This window comes from Choloepus didactylus, chromosome 3 (genome assembly GCF_015220235.1).
Source record: "Choloepus didactylus isolate mChoDid1 chromosome 3, mChoDid1.pri, whole genome shotgun sequence".
Classification (NCBI taxonomy): Eukaryota; Metazoa; Chordata; class Mammalia; order Pilosa; family Megalonychidae; genus Choloepus; species Choloepus didactylus.
Window position 1 is genome coordinate 95,486,396 of NC_051309.1, and position 18,132 is coordinate 95,504,527.

The following is an 18,132-nucleotide window of genomic DNA, read 5'->3' on the forward strand; positions in this document are numbered from 1 at the left end:
CCTGCAACTTGGGCCCAGACAAGAGCAGAGCTAAGAGAGCTCTGAGACACGAGGCAGTAAGTCCAGTGGCTGAGAAAATTTGCTAAACACCACAACTTCCCAATAAAAAGGGGGCGTACCCTTATAGCCATCATCCCGGTGGGCTGGGAATGCTCCTGCCTGGTACCAGCGCCACAGCCCAGAGTTGCCCCAAACAACCCAGTGTGACAGGAAGTGTTTCCAACAACACACGCACATACCACAACATCAGGCATGGACAATAGCCTTTCCCTCACCCTCAGCTAATTGTCCCGGAGCTGGGAAGGCAGAGCTGTGTGAAAAGGGGGAAATTAACACACCCCATTCAACAATCCTTTCAGCAGACTGGGAATGCCCCTACACAGCTCTGCAGCCCAGAACCTCCCTAGGGGGACAGTGCTCACCTGTGATGTAGCACAGTCATCTCTCAGCAGAGGACATAGAAGGGCACGGCTTAGAAGAGGGACCCACTTGCAAGTCCCAGGGACCACATGCCAATACCAAGGACTTGTGGGTCAGCAGCAAAGACAAACCATGGCAAGACTGAACTGAAGGATTAGACTATTGCAGCAGCTTTAAATCTCCAGGAACACCTGGGAGGTTTGATTATTAAAGCTGCCTTGCCTCCCCAACTGCTCAGACACATGCCCCGTATGCAGGGCTGGCCACATCAATTACACATGCAAGCTTGGTACAGCAATTGCACCCCACAAAACTCACACACCCACTCTACACAAAGGCAAAGTTGGGGAGAACTGGCTTGATGGGAATAGGTGGTTTGCAGATGCCACCTGCTGGTTAGTTAGAGAAAGTGTACTCCACGAAGCTGTAGATCTGACAAATTAGAGATAAGGGTTTGAATAGGTCTCCATATCCTAAAAGAACCCAATCGAGTTAAGCAAATGACAAGAGGCCAAAAACAACAGAAAATTTTAAAGCATATGAAAAAACCAGATGATGTGGATAACCCAAGCCCAAACACCCAAATCAGAAGATCAGAGGAGACACAGTACTTGGAGCAATTAATCAAAGAAATAAAGATGAACAATGACAGCATGGCACAGGACATAAAGGACATGAAGAAGAGCATGGCACAGAATATAAAGGACATGAAGAAGACCCTAGAAAATCATAAAGAAGAAATTGCAAGAGTAAATAAAAAAAGAGATGATCTTATGGAAATAAAAGAAACTGTTGACCAAATTAAAAAGATTCTGGATACTCATAGTACAAGACTAGAGGAAACTGAACAGCGAATCACTGACCTGGAGGATGACAGAATGGAAAAAGAAAGAACAAGAGAAAGAATGGGGAAAAAATAAAAAAAAATCGAAATGGACCTCAGGGATATGATAGATAATATAAAACGTCCAAATATATGACCCATTGGTGTTCCAGAAGGGGAAGAGAAGGGTAAGAGTCTAGAAAGAGTATTCAAAGAAATTGTTGGGGAAAACTTCCTAAATCTTCTAAACACCATAAATACACAAATCATAAATGCCCAGAAAACTCCAAATAGAATAAATCCAAATAAAACAACTCTGAGACATATTCTGATCACACTGTGAAATACAGAAGAGAAAGAGCAAGTTCTGAAAGCAGCAAGAGAAAAGCAATTCACCACATACAAAGCAAACAGCGTAAGACTAAGTAGTGACTACTCAGCAGCCACCATGGAGGCAAGAAGGCAGTGGCATGACATATTTAAAACTCTGAGAGAGAAAAATTTCCAACCAAGAATTCTTTTTCCAGCAAAGCTCTCCTTCAAATTTGAGGGAGAGCTTAAAATTTTCACAGACAGACAAATGCTGAGAGAATTTGCTAACAAGACACCTGCCCTACTTGAGATACTAAAGGGAACCCTACTGACAGAGAAACAAAGAAAGGAGAGACATATGTAGAAAAATTTCACAGACATATATAGAACATTACATCCCAAGTCACCAGGACACACACATTTTTCTCTAGTGATCATGGATCTTTTTCCAGAATAGACCATATGCTGGAACATAAAACAAGCCTCAATAAATTAAAAAAAAGAAATTGAATATATTCAAAGCAAATTCTCTGACCACAATGGAATACAAATAGAAGTCAATAATTTTTGATTTGCAACTCCAGTATTTACTTCCTACAGGATATAAAATACATAAATTCTAATGACAAATCAGTGGTTTTGGACTCAGTGTAAAATATGTAATTTTTGACAAGAACTACATAAAGGTGGGGGAATGGAGGAGTATAGGAACATAGTTTATGTGTCCTATTGAAGTTAAGTTGGTATCAAAGAAAAACAAGATTGTTATAGATTTAAGAGGTTAAATTTAAGCCTCACAGTAAACACAAAGAAATGATCAGAGAATATGACCATAGAGATGGGTTATGAGAAGTGGGGGAAGGGGCAATGGGGAGTTAAGAAATGAGTGTAGGGTTTCTGTTTGGGGTGAAGGGAAATTTCTAGTAATGGCTGGTGGGAAGGTGATAGCGTTACAACCTTCTAAATGTGATTAATCCCACTAATGGAGTGCTAGGGAGGGGTTGGAATGGGAAAATTTAGGCTGTATATACGTTTCCACAATTGAAAAAAAAAAAGTCTAAATAGGCAATGACAATTAAATGCCAAGGATGATCCTGGATGGGATCTGAGGATGGAGGAGAGGAGGCTCAAAGGGACACAGTGGGGATATAAGGAAAAAAAAAATGGAAATATAGAATGTAAGCTTTGTATCAATGTTGAATTTCTTGAACTTCTTAGCTGCGCTTAATGGGATTGCATAAAAGAATGTTCTTGTTCATGGGAATTGTGTATGTGAATTATATTGTTTGTTCAAGTATGTGTGCAGCTTGCTGTCATATGTTCAGAAGACAGAGCAATAGATGATGGATGATAGGGAGGGAGGGAAAGAAATGGTGGTGTGACAGGATGTTAAAGTTGGTGGATCGGGGTATCAGAGGAGGGGGGTCAGGGTATGCTGGAGTTCTGTGTATGAGTTTTGTATTGTTTTTGCAACTGTTCCTGTAAGTTTGAATTTATTTCAAAATAAAATTGAAAAAAAAATGAACCATCAATATGTTGCATACAAGAGTCTCATCTTAGACACAAGGGCACAAAGAAACTGAAAGTGAAAGGATGGAAAAAATTCCATGCAGGCTACAGCCAAAAGAAAGCAGGAGTAGCAATATTAATCTCAGATAAAATAGACTTTAAATGCAAGGATGTTGTGACAGACAAAGAAAGCCACTACATACTAATAAAAGGGGCAATTCAACAAGACGAAATAACAATCATAAATGTTTATGCACCCAATCATGGTGCCACAAAATACATGAGACAAACACTGGCAAAACTAAAGGAAGCAATTGATGTTTCCACAATAATTGTGAGAGACTTCAACACATCACTGTCTCCTATAGCTAGATCAACCCGACAGAAGACCAATAAGGAAATTGAAAACCTAAACAATCTGATAAATGAATTGGATTTAACAGACATAAATAGAACATTACATCTCAAATCACCAGGATACACATTCTTCTCTAGTGCTCACAGAACTTTCTCCAGAATAGATCATATGCTGGGACATGAAACAAGCCTCAATAAATTTAAAATTTGAAATTATTCAAAGCACTTTCTCTGACCACAATGGAATACAATTAGAAGTCAACAACCATCAGAGACTTTGAAAATTCACAAATACCTGGAGGTTAAACAACACGCTCCTAAACAGTCAGTGGGTTAAAGAAGAAATAGCAAGAGAAATTGCTAAATATATAGAAATGAATGAAAATGAGAACACAACATACCAAAAACTATGGGATGCAGCAAAAGCGGTAATGAGGGGGAAGTTTATAGCACTAAACACATACATTAAAAAGGAAGAAAGAGCCAAAATCAAAGAACTAATGGTTCAACTGAAGAAGCTAGAAAATTAACAGCAAACCAATCCTAAACCAAGTAGAATAAAAGAAATAACAAGGATTAAAGCAGAAATAAATGACATAGAGAACAAAAAAACAATAGAATAAATAACACCAAAAGTTTGTTCTCTGAGAAGATCAACAAGATTGACAAGCCCCTAGCTAGACTGACAAAATCAAAAAGAGAGAAGACCCATATAAACAAAATAATGAATGAGAAAGGTGACATTACTGTGGATCCTGAAGAAATTTAAAAAATTGTAAGAGGATACTATGAACAACTGTATGCCAACAAACTGCATAATGTAGAGGAAATGGACAATTTCCTGGAAACATATGAACAACCTAGACTGACCAGAGAAGAAATAGAAGACCTCAACCAACCCATCACAAGCAAAGAGAGCCAATCAGTCATCAAAAAACTTCCCAAAAATAAATGCCCAGGGCCAGATGGCTTCACAGGGGAATTCTATGAAACTTTCCAAAAAGAACTGACAACAATCTAACTTAAACTCTTTCAAAACATCAGAGAAAATGGAACACTACGTAACTTTTTAATGAAGCTAACATCAATGTAATACCAAAACCAGGCAAAATGCTACAAAAAAGGAAAACTACAGGCCTATCTCCCTAATGAATATAGATGCAAAAATTCTCAACAAAATACTTGCAAATCAAATCCAAAGACACATTAAAAAAATCATACGCCATGACCAAGTGGCGTTCATTCCAGGCATGCAAGGATGGTTCAACATAAGAAAATCAATCAATGTAATACAACACATTAACAAATCAAAAGAGAAAAATCAAATGATCATCTCAATAGATGCTGAAAAAGCATTTGACAAAATCCAACATCCCTTTTTGATAAAAACACTTCAAAAGGTGGGAATTGAAGGAAACTTCCTCAGTATGAGCATATCTGAAAAACCCACAGCCAGTATAGTACTCAGTGGTGAGAGACTGAAAACCTTCCCTCTAAGATCAGGAACAAGACAAGGATGCCTGCTGTCACCACTGTTATTCAACATTGTGCTAGAAGTGCCAGCCAGGGCAATCTGGCAAGACAAAGAAATAAAAAGCATCCAAATTGGAAAGGAAGCAGTAAAACTGTCATTATTTGCAGATGATATGATCTTAAATCTGGAAAACCCTGAGAAATCGATGATACAGCTACTAGAGCTAATAAACAAATTTAGCAAAGTAGTGGGATACAAGATTAATGCACATAGGTCAGTAATGTTTCTATATGCTAGAAATGAACAAATTGAAGAGACACTCAAAAAAAAAGATACCATTTTCAATAGCAACTAAAAAAATCAAGTACCTAGGAATACACTTAACCAAAGATGTAAAAGACCTATACAAAGAAAATTACATAACTACTAAAAGAAATAGAAGGGGACCTTAAAAGATGGAAAAATATTCCATGCTCATGGATAGGAAGGCTAAATGTCATTAAGATGTCAATTCTACCCAAACTCATCTACAGATTCAATGCAATCCCAATCAAAATTCCAACAACCTACTTTGCCATCTTGGAAAAGCTAGTAATCAAATTTATTTGGAAAGGGAAGATGCCTCAAATTGCTAAAGATAGTCTAAAAAAGAAAAACGAAATGGGAGGACTTACACTCCCTGACTTTGAAGCTTATAATAAAGCCACAGTTGTTAAAACAGCATGCTACTGGCAGAAAGATAGACATATTGATCAATGGAATCTAATTGAGAATTCAGCAATAGATCCCCAGATCTATAGTCAGCTGATCTTTGATAAGGCCCCCAAAGCCACTGAACTGGGACATAACAGTCTTTTCAACAAGTGGGGCTGGGAGAGTCAGATATCCATATCCAAAAGAATGAAAGAGAACCCCTACCTCACACCCTACACAAAAATTAACTCTAAGTGGATCAAAGATCTCAATATAAAAGACAGTACCACAAAACTCCTAGAAGATAATGTAGGGAAACATCTTCAAGACCTTGTATTAGGCAGACACTTCCTAGACTTTACACCCAAAGCACAAGCAACAAAATAAAAAGTAGATAAATGGGAACTCCTCAAGCTTAGAAGTTTCTGTACTTAAAAGGAATTTGTCAAAAAGGTGAAGAGGCAGCCAACTCAATGGGAAAAAATTTTTGGAAACCATGTGTCTGACAAAAGACTGATATCTTGCATATATAAAGAAATCCTGCAACTCAATGACAATAGTACAGACAGCCCAATTATAAAATGGGCAAAAGATATGAAAAGACACTTCTCTGAAGAGGAAATACAAATGGCCAAGAAACGCATGAAAAAATGTTCAGCTTCACTAGCTATTAGAGAGATGCAAATTAAGACCACATGAGATACCATCTCACACCAATTAGAATGGCTACCATTAAACAAACAGGAAACTACAAATGCTGGAGAGGATGTAGAGAAATTGGAACTCTTATTCATTGTTGGTGGGACTGTTTAATGGTTCAGCCACTCTGGAAGTCAGAGAACTAGATATAGAGTTACCCTTCGATCCAGCAATTGCACTTCTCGGTATATACCTGGAAGATTTGAAAGCAGTAACACGAACAGATATCTGCACGCCAATGTTCATAGCAGCATTATTCACAATTGCCAAGAGATGGAAACAACCCAAATGTCCTTCAACAGATGAGTGGATAAATAAACTGTGGTATATACACATGACGGAATACTACGTGGCTGTAAGAAGGAACGATGTCGTGAAACATATGACAACATGGATGAACTTTGGAGATATAATGCTGAGCGAAATAAGCCAGGCACAAAAAGAGAAATATTATATGCTACCACTAATGTGAACATTGAAAAATGTAAAACAAATGGTTTATAATGTAGAAAGTAGGGGAACTAGTGATAGAGAGCAATTAAGGAAGGGGGAATGATAACCCATAAGAACAGATTAGCTATCATGGGTAAATTTAACGTTCTGGGAATGCCCAGGAATGACTATGGTCTGTTAATTTCTGATGGATATGATAGTCACAAGTTCACAGAAATGTTGCTATATTAGGTTATTTTCTTGGGGTAAAGTAGGAACATGTTGAAAGTAAAGTAGTTATCTTAGGTTAGTTGTCTTTTTCTTACTCCTTTGTTATGGTTTGTTTGAAATGTTTTTTTAATTGTATGTTTTTAAAAAATTTTTTTTATATAGTTGATTTAAAAAAAAGTTAATTAAAAAAATAAAAACAATGAAAAAAATGCAGAGTCCCCTTGAGGAGCTAGTGGAGAATGCAGGAGTGTTGGGCTTCCTCACCTCGATGGTTGCTGATGTGCTCACAGACACAGGACTGGTGGTTTGATGGGCTGAGCCCTCTACCACAGGACTTGCCCTTGGGAAGACTGTTGCTGCAAAGGAGAGGCTAGGCCTCCCTATAATTGTGCCTAAGAGCCTCCTCCTGAATGCCTCTTTGTTGCTCAGATGTGGCCCTCTCTCTCTAGCTAAGCCAACTTGGTAGGTGAAATCACTGCCCTCCCTCCTACGTGGGATGTGACACCCAGGGGAGTGAATCTCCCTGGCAATGTGGAATATGACCCCTGGGAAGGAATCTAGACCCAGCATCGTGGGATGGAGAACATCTTTTTGACCAAAAGGGGGATGTGAAAGGAAATGAAATAAGCTTCAGTGGCAGAGCGATTCCAAAAGGAGCTGAGAGGTCACTCTCGTGGGCACTCTTATGCACAATATAGACAACCCTTTTTAGGTTCTAATTAATTGGAATAGCTAGTGGTAGATACCTGAAACTATCAAACTACAACCCAGAACCCATGAATCTTGAAGACGATTGTATAAAAATGTAGCTTATGAAGGGTGACAATGTGATTGGGGAAGCCATATGGACCACACTCCCCTTTGTCTAGTTTATGGATGGATGAATAGAAAAATGCAGGAAGAAACAGAAAAAGGCATCCAGTTTTCTTTTTTTTACTTTAATTGTTCTTTTTTACTTTAATTTATATTCTTATTATTTTTGTGTGTGTGATAATGAAAATGTCAAAAATTAATTTTGGTGATGAATGCACAACTATATAATGGTACTGTAAGCAACTGAATGTATGCTTTGTTTTGATGACTGCATGGTATGTGAATATATCTCAATAAAATGAATTTAAAAAAATGGGTGTTAAAATACAAGCTGGTACACAAATGTTCATAGCAGCATGATTTACAATAGCCAAAATGTGGAAACAACCCAAATGTCTATCAGCTGATGAATGGATAAACAAAATGTGTTCTGCCCATGTAGTGGAGTATTATTCAGCCATAAAAGGATTGAAGTACTGATACATGCTACAACATGGAGGAACCTTAAAAGCATTATGCTACGTGAATGAAACTAGAAACAAAAGGCCGCACATTAATATGATCCTGTTGATATGAAATATCCAGAATAGGCAAATTCATAGAGACAGAAAGCAGATTAGTGGCTGCCGGGGGCTGAGGGGAAGGGGGAAATGGGGAGTGACTGCTTAATGAGTACACGGTTTCTTTTTGAGGTGATGAAAATATTCTGGAACTAGATACTGGGGATGTATGCACAACATTATGAATGTACTAAATGTCACTGAATTGCTCACTTTGAAATGGTTAAATTGGTAAATTTTATGTTATGTGTATTTTACCACAATAAAAAAAAATAAAGAATTCTCTGGCAGCTCTTTGGAGAACAGACTGCTGTTGGCAAAGGTAGAATTGGGGAGACCAGTTTTCCAGGAGAGAAGTGATGGGTCTTAGACTAAGGTGGTAACAGTGGAGAAGTTGAATTCCAGGTAGATTTTGAAGATAGAAGCTTTAAGATTTGCTGGGTTAAGGGGTATGAACAAAAGAGGAATCAACGAACAGTCCAAGATTTTTTGGTCTGAGCAGCTAAAAGAACAGAGTTACCTTTGACTGAGGAAAAAGAGTGGATGTTGTGGAAGGGACTATTGAAGGTGATCTTGCCCCTCCCCCTTATATTCAGTGGGAATATTTTAATCCTGTTCCCTCCTTTATCCCTGTTTTACTTTCTAAAGATTTGTAGATTGTGAAGGTGTTTTCTACTTGAATTTGGTATTCCAATGTGTATGCAATTCTGAATTTGTCTTTATTTTTTATAGATGGCAAAGTGTTTTCATGGGGAAAGAACAGCCAAGGTCAACTGGGCCTTGGGAAGGAGTTCCCCTCCCAAGCCAGTCCACAGAGAGTGAGGTCCCTGGAGGGGATACCCCTGGCTCAGGTGGCTGCAGGAGGGGCTCACAGCTTTGCCCTGTCCCTCTCTGGTACTTCATTTGGCTGGGGAAACAACAATGCAGGCCAGCTGGCCCTCAGTGGAAATAATGTACCAGGTAACAAGATAGCCTTGTTCTTGTAGTAAACCATTGTTTTTTTTCCCCCATTGGAAAACCAGCTCTGCAAAGGACAGTCTCAAAGGTTGAAATAGAGGTTCCCAAAATTTATATAACATTGGAATCACCTGGGTAGCTGTCAGTTTCCTGTTGGCTCTTTAACAGATTACCACAAATTCAGTGGCTTAAAATGATACAAATTTGTTCTCTTACAGTTCTTGAGGTCAGAAGTCTGACATGGCCTCATTGAGCTAAAATCAAGATGTCAGTAGGGCTGTGTTCCTTTCTGGAGGAACTAGGGGAGAGTCTGTTTGTTTGCCTTTTCCAGCTTCTAGAGGCTTCCCACATTCCATCTTCAATTCCAGCAATAGCCAGACAAGTCTTTTTCACATCCTGTTGTTCTGACAATGAGTCTTCTGCCTCTCTCTTCCTCAGTTAAGGACCCTTGTGATTACATTGGGCCCACCCAGAAAAAATCCAGGATAATCTCCCTATTTTAAGAGCAGCAGATTGGCAACCTAAATTCCATCTACTATCTTAATTTCCTTTTGCCATGTAACATAATATATTCACAAACCCCAGGAATTAGGAAGTGGACATTTTTGGGAGGCCATTATTTTGCCTACTGTGTGAGCAATTAAAAATCCTGATGCACAGGTTGTACCCCATACCAATTAAATAAGAATGTCTGGGGGTGGAAATCCAGACATCCATAGTTTTTATAAATTCCATAGGTGATTCCAATGTGTAGCAGTGTTTGGGAACTGCTGGATTAGAAGACTACTGGCCATAAGGAAAACAACCAGTTTCTATAGCAATTCTAAAACAGACTCACCATGAAGTCTTTCCCATGAACTCCATCCTCCTCTTTTCAGTTTGTACATTTGGCTAATTTATATTTAACACCTATATGTGTCAGCATATGCTGAGTACTTACACCTCATTTCATTTAATTCTGTCAGCCTAAGGAAGGTTTGCTTATCATCCCAATTGTCATTACATATTTGCAGTAATACCTACTATGTGACACTTTTTTTTTTTCTTTTCCAAAGCAGGGTTTTCCCTCTGTTTGATGATGCTCCTGACTGTTTAGTTTTTTATATTATTTAAATGAATTATATAAGATATTTTATTAGCAAAGATAAAATCTGAATCTGTTTCTCAAACTTTAGAAATTCTGCTTTCTTTCAACAGAGCAAATCTACAAACCTCGTTCTATTGGGGCATTGAAGAATCTAGATGTGATTTATATCAGCTGTGGTTATGAGCACACTGCAGTGCTCACCCAGGTAATCCAAAATGTGTTGCTATTTTTTTTTTAATCTCAGAGAAATGTTACCACAAGGTGTATATACTGATTATTATTGACAGCAAGATATAGATCAATATCTGGACATATCCATTCAATGTGAAAACTAAATATTAACCATGAGATTTTCAAGATCCTAAAACAAAATTTAATTTCAGCATTAGGAAACATTTTTAGGTACTTATTAAATTGGATAGATATAGAAGCTACTGTGGTGGATTGAATTGTGTACCCCAGTTTGGACATGTTTGTGGTCTTGGTCGGCATTCTGGTGGGTTTGGACCCACTGTAAATAAGATCTCTTCAAGATATTACTTCAGTAAAGATGTAGCCCAACTAAATCAAGCTGGGCTTCAATTCAGTTCACTTGAGTGATTTATAAGTTAATGAAAGTCAGACAGATAGAAGCCAGGGGAGCAGCCAGAAGCTGGAAGTCAGTGGAACCTGGAAGAGAAGGAATACACTGCCATGTGCATTGCCATGTGACAGAAAAGCCAAGGACCAAAGATCACCAGCAGCCAGCCCCAGAAACCCGCAGTCTTCTGGGAGAAAGTATCAACTTGCTGATGCCTCAGTGTTGGACTCCTCCCAGCCTCAAAACTGTAAGCCAATAAATTCCAGTTATATAAGTCAATCTATTATGTGGTATTAGTTTTAGCAGCCTAGGAAACTAAAAAAGGTACTCTTTAACAAATGCTGCTGGTAAGATTGGATATCCACATGCAAAAGAATGAAATTGGTCCCCTACCTCACATGCTACAAAAAAAATTAATTGAAAAAATGAATCAATGACCTAGAGATGAGAGTTAAAACCATAAAAATTTTAGAAGAAAACAGAGGAAGGGGAGAGCTTCAGGATCTTGTATTAGGCAATGGATCCTTTGATATGACACACAAAGCACAAGCAAGAAAGGAAGCAGTAGGTAAATTGGACCTCATCAAAATTAAAAAACCTTTCTGCATCAAAGGCATTATCAAGACAATTAGAAGACAATCTATAAAATGGAAGAAAATGCTGCAAATCACATATTTGCTAAGAGTTTAATAGCCATCATATATAAAGAACTCCTACAATTCAACAACAAAAGACAGACAATCCAATTACAAAATCAGCAAAGGACTTGAACAGACCCTTCTCCAAAGAAGATACACAAATGACTGATAAGCACATGAAAAGAAGTTCAACATCATTATCTATTAGGGAAATGCAAATCAAAACCACAGTGAGATACTATCTCACACCCATTAGGATGGCTATTATTAAAAAAAAAAACAAAAAATAGCAAGTGGTGGCAAGCGAACCCTCGTGCATGCTTTGTGGGAATGTAAAATGGTGTAGCCACTGTGGAAAACAAGTTTGGTGGTTCTTCAAAAAGTTTAACATAGAATTTCCATATGGCTTGACAATTCCACAGATATCTGTACATTAGTATTTGTAGTAGCATTATAGCCAAAATGTGGAAGCAGACCATGTGTCCACTAACAGGTGAATGGATAAACAAAATGTGTATATTTATACAATGGAATATTATTCAGCCATTAAAAGTGATGGAATTATGATACATGCTATAACATAGAAGAACCTTGAAGACATCATGTTGAGTGAAATAAGCTACACACAAAAGAACAAATATTGTATGATATCACTTAAATGAAATCACTAGAATAAGCAAATTCTTAGAGACAGAAAGTAGATTACAGGTTACCAGGGACTGGGAGGGGGAGGAATGGGGAGTTATTGCTTAATGGGTACAGTGTCTCTATTTGGGGTGATAAAAAAGTTTTGGTAATGGATGGTGGTGATGGTAGCACAATATTGTGAGTGTAATTAATATCACTGAATTGTACACGTGAAATGGGAAATGTTATGCTGTATATATATGACTGCAATAAAAAATTTAAAAAAACAGGTGCTAATCCTATTAGCAATTATTCATTGGTAACATAGCTTTATAGGTGAAAATTCTTATAGAAGGAACAAGGTAATTTTTAGTTTTCAATAATCTGCATTGCAGACTAGAACATACTTTGCTCCATTTTTTGCTCAACACAATTCTGAGCTGGCTTCCTGAAATATTTCCTCCCCTTCTTGTATTAGCCATCTGATATATTCCAACAGGATGGATTCTCTCCATAGCCATAAGAAATACACTTGGAGACTGTATGGTTGAAATGTTTGTTTCAAAACTATATACCTAAAATAATTTTTATTTTTTGTTTAAAAACATATCTTGAATTAGGAAGCCCTCAGTTGCTTGGATTATGTTTTTCTTAGTTGGCAGAATAAATATAGAATTGTTTTAAATCACAGAAGCATCTTTTTTTTGTAGGGAAGTTGTAGGTTTACAGAAAGAGCATGGAGAAAATACAAAGTTCCCATACCTTCCCTCATTATTAATACTTTGCATTAATGTGGTATGTTTGTTACAACTGATAAAAGAATATTATTGTAATTGTGTTATTAACTATGGCCCATGGTTTACATTAGGGTTCATGTTTGTGTTGTACAGTCCTGTGGTTTTTTTTTTTTTTGAACAATTTTTATTCTAGTAATATATATATGCAACCTAAAATTTCCCGTTAACCACATTCAAATATGTAATTCAGTGCTGTTAATTATGTTCACAGTATTGTGCACAGAATAATCTTTTCAAAAGAAATTATTTTCAGGAGAATGCTCAAATAAATAAAACAACACTATACCTAAATGTGGGTATTATTCTTTTTTTTTAACCTAAAATAACTGTATTGCTTCCAACATGTCCCTACCATACCCCAAGAAAATTAACAAACCCCAACAAAACAAAGGAATTAGAAAAACAACCTAAAATAACTACATTGCTTCCAACATGTCCCTTCCATACCCAAGAAAATTTGTAAACCATAATCATTTGGGTGTTATTCTTGAACTGGTTAATTTGTGCATTCAGTCATTCAGCAGACATTTATTAAGTGCCTAGATCTTAAGGGAATGCCAGTGATTTTTCATGTTTAATGTGTTAACTCTATATTCACTATTAAAAATAATAAAGGAGACTTCCTATTTATAGAGAGTTTATATTTCATATAGTGCTCTCATATTAACTCTCTTATGATACTTAATATTTTCAACCTAAAATTAATCCAGTTCTTCCTTTTTAAAATAGGTTGGTAAAGTGTTTACATTTGGAGACAATAGCTCTGGACAGTTGGGACATAGCCCCTCTGCTGAGAAGAGAGGCCCACAACTTGTGGAAAGAATTGGTGGCTTAGTTTCACAGATAGACTGTGGAAGGTAATAGGCTTTATTTATTTAGCTCGGGCAGAAAGTGTTATATTTTATGACCTAGAAATGACTCATATGGCATGTCTTCAAACCTTAAAACCCTAAAAATATGCCTGATATTTTTAGAGGTTATTTTCCTTTCTGAAAATTTGCTTCTTTCAAATACACTTTAATTTTTCTGTTGTTTTTTTTTCCTTCATTATCCTAAACATTTCATTTAGCAATAATTTATTGGAGGTCTATTGTGTATAAACTACCTTACTAGGTGCTGGGTTATGGGATAATCTTATGCAGTCAAAAATGATGTCTATTTGCATAACTTGATTATGGCTATTATTGAGCTTTACCCACCTAATTTATTTTTTTTAATTGTTTACATTTAAAGCAAAAATGATAGAAACCATGGTAAAGGCCTTTGTCACCTATCAATAAAATTCTATGTTTAAGGCTAGTAATAAGTTAATATTCACCTACCATTTGTGTTTCTACTTTATTTGGTACCCCTCTAACACTGGCATTGTGATAGGAGATCTGGGTACTTAGTATAAGATAAGTCTATTATTTTATGCTAAGAAATATAATCTTTCTCAAAACCATGAGTGCCTTGTTCTTCATTAGAATGTATTCTTTCTCCCGTAGTTATCACACCCTTGCATATGTTTACACCTCTGGTCAGGTGGTATGTTTTGGTCGTGGACCAGGTCACACAAGCAGCCCAAGTCAGCCAGAGGCCCTGACAAAGAACTTTGACATTAGTTGCCTGATTTCTGCTGAAGGTATGAGTGGTTCCACCAATTCATATTTTCATGTTAATTAATGCCACTGGAGAAGAAATATTAGTGTCCTATCAAAGGAGCCCATAAAACTGTGTATCTTCTAATACTTTTATTTTAAATATGTACATTGTACCTTTTTTTAATGCAATGATTCCTGGAGTGTTTGGCAATTATTTCTAAAGATTAAAGTAATGCAAAAAAGATGCTAAATTGGTCACTTAAGCCATCAGAATGATATACTTTTTTATATTTAATCAAACCTCTTCTAAGACATATCAACCTGGTTTCAGTATACAGGTGCATTAAAAATTAAATTTTAATCTAAGTGATTTATGTGAGATGCCATCTGATCAAGATTGATATTTTATACTGTTTGTAGTCAGCATCCATTTATGGGAGTATAAATAGTCAATAAATAAATAAGTAAATTTGACTTGGTAACATCAGATTTAATTTTATTTCAAGCATGGATTTATGCTCTCTTTTAGATCTTGCAAAAGTTCAAGTAAAACACATTTTTGCTGGAGTGTATGCCAACTTTGTGACAACTTATCAGGTATCTATTAAAATTCATATTTCTTTTAAAAATCATCCTTTTCCTCTAGATTTCAGGGTGGTATTTGAAATATTATATTATTCATATATATTCAGATTTAGTAACTAATAAGTTCCTCTGTTGGAATGCTTTTTAAAATATATTATTCACTTCTTCATTTGTCTGTCTTCCTAACAGATGAGACTCCCAAAACAAAAGTCATTACTTTTATACTTTGTATTGACAAGTAACACTATAAATGATGATGACAACTAACAACTAATATTAATTGCAGTTTCCATGTCAGGTATCAATCAGAGTACTTTAAGTGGATCAACATGTTTAATCCTCACATCATTTCCAGATGGTCTTATTTCCTGCATTTTACAAATTAAAAAACTGAGACTCAGAGAGGCGAACTTACCCATAGTTAAACTGCTTATAAATGGCAGAGCTAGATTCAGACCCAAGCAGTTTAGCCCCAAAGCTTATACCACTACCCATATGCTATACTGCCTTCCTAATTGTTAACACAGAGAATTTTAATACTGTATTTCTGTATGAGTTCTGAAATATGTATATGGAGACAAAAGCATACATAGGTATTTTCCTGTGTATTTTTTTCTTATTATCAGGAATGTTTTAAATTTGACATCCATATACACACTTTTTATAGTCCCTGAGAGAGAAAATAGTCAGAAGCAATGGTTTCTGTGCTGCTGGGGATAATTAGGAGATTATACTATACTTTGGTTGCTGCGTTAGAGCCATTCATTCATTCATTCATTCATTCTATAAATATTTATTGAGTGCCTCTCATTTATTAGGCTCTGCTCTTTGTGCTAGAGATAAAAATGAATAATGCAGACCAATTGCTCTCATTTATAGAGTTTGGATTCTTGAAGGAGGGATAGACAATAAACATGTGAATGCAAACATAAATAAGACTGTATTAAAGAGTGTACTAAAGAAAACAAAACAGGCCACCCGAGATTGATGAGGTGAAGCTTCTTTAGAAATGTCAATCAAGGAAGACCTCCAAGAGGATGTGACATTTGAGCAGAGACCTTAGCCAAGCTTAGCTCCGGGAAAAGAGCATTCCAGGTAGAGAGATGAGCTCATAGAAAAGCTTTGAGGCAAGAATGACTTTGGCATGTGTGAGGGACAGAAAGAAGGCCAGTGAGGCAGAGCATAGTAAGACAGGGTGAAGAATTAGATGGAGCTGGTTATGTGAGACTGTTCAGTTAGATGAGATGGGGTCAGTTTGAAATCGTTGAAGAGGAGATCCACTGTCTTTGTTGGATGTTCAAATCTGGGGTGCAGGGAAGATGTCAGCACTGGAGATGTAAACACTGTAGTTATCAAGTTGTAGATGGGATTTAAGGCCAGGGGCTTGGATGAAAGGTCACTTGGAAAGAGAGTAAAACTGAGAAGAGATGGGAGACAAAATCAAGCCTTGAAGGACTTCTTTATTTAGAGATCAGACATTAGAGGAGGAGCCAGAAAAGGAAACAGAGAAGGACTGGTCTCTAAGGTAGGGAAAAAACAGGAAGTGGTGGCTCATCAAGCCAAGAGAAGAAAGTATTTATAGAAGGATGAAGCAGCCAATCTTTAAAATACTGCAGAGCAGCCAAGCAGGATGAATGCAGTGTTTATTTTTGCTTGGGTAAGATGGATTATTTCAGTGGAGAGGCCATAAAAACATGACCAAGTGGGATGAACAGAATAGGAAGAGAGCAAGTGGAAACAATGACTATGAGAACTCTGGGAAGTTTTGTTGTGAAGGGGAATAGAGAATCATGGGAGAGTTTTGTTGTTTGAGTCATGTTTGTATGACAATGAGAATGAGTCAGTTTGGATGGTGAAAAGATCATGCATAAGAAACAAAAAACAATAATTGCAGAAGCAGTGTCTTAGAATAGGAGACAGGAAGCAGGATCCACTGCAGGATTGAGGGGTTTGAACCAAAGTATTTATTCCATTCTAACCAGGACAGTGCAGATGAGGGTAGGTTGATGGTGGGAGCATGATTAAGTTCTTGCCTATGTGCTCTAGTTTTCTCAGTGACGCACAAGGCAAGGTCACCATCTGAGAGTGAGAGGAGTACAGGAGCATCATAGATTCAGGAGTCAAAGGAAGGTGTGTAATAGTTGCCTCAGAGAGTGAGAAAGCAAACTCCTGGAAAACACTAGACAGTGTTGAGTGCCTATTTTGAAATCTGTGGTCAAAAACTTTAAAGTGAAGTCATCCAGCACAATTGTGTGATTTTAGCCAGTGATACTAAATTGCTTGGATTCAATTTTGGAGTAATCAAAAGTTGAGTTTAACTACAGATGGTATGTTGCTAGGTAAGTAAAATGGGAAAGGGACAAAAAAGTTAGAGTTATTTGCAAGGGGCTGATTATTGTGCTGAATCGTGGAAACTAAGCTGGGTAAGGTAGACATGAGGAAGGTGATGGATAATGAACAAACAGTAGGGTCAGTGGAGATAGTGGCATCAAAGAATGTTGGACTGGGGGTTCTACTGTAAGCAAGTGAATTAGAATGATAGTATATAATGGCCAGAGAGGAGAATGTTTCCAAATTTAGAAGGTGGAACAGTGGTTGATGATTATAGTCCAGAGTATCACCTAGACCTAGGGCAGTGGTTTTCACCTGGGGGTGATTTTGTCCCCCAGGGAACATTTGGCAATATTTGGAAACATTTTACATTGTCATAACTGGGGAAGGAGGGTGGGCTGCTACTGGCCTCTAGTGGGTAAGGACTAGGGATGCTGCTAAACATCCTATAATGCACAAGACAGCACCCCACAACAAGGAATTATCTGGCCCAACATGCCAGTGGTGCTGAGGTTGAGAAACCCTGATCGGGGCATGGGTGGTTGAGATGGGGCAAATGAAAAGTGGAAATGAGATCAGGAATTGGGAGATGAAGGTGAGAGAGGAAATTTGATCATCAATTGT

The 18,132-nt window shown here is 37.2% G+C and overlaps 1 protein-coding gene across 3 annotated transcripts in view; it reads left to right on the forward strand.

The window, feature by feature from the left end:
- HERC6 (HECT and RLD domain containing E3 ubiquitin protein ligase family member 6) overlaps positions 1–18,132 on the forward strand; it is a 69,676-nt gene that overhangs the window by 9,287 nt on the left and 42,257 nt on the right. For 2 of the 3 annotated variants that reach the window (XM_037830238.1, XM_037830236.1), the window contains exons 4-8: positions 9,056–9,283; positions 10,475–10,572; positions 13,739–13,866; positions 14,497–14,633; positions 15,122–15,189. In XM_037830238.1, coding sequence (XP_037686166.1) covers positions 9,056–9,283; positions 10,475–10,572; positions 13,739–13,866; positions 14,497–14,633; positions 15,122–15,189 — 659 coding nt within the window. The remainder of the gene's footprint in view (positions 1–9,055; positions 9,284–10,474; positions 10,573–13,738; positions 13,867–14,496; positions 14,634–15,121; positions 15,190–18,132) is intronic. The other variant, XM_037830237.1, reaches the window with a different exon arrangement.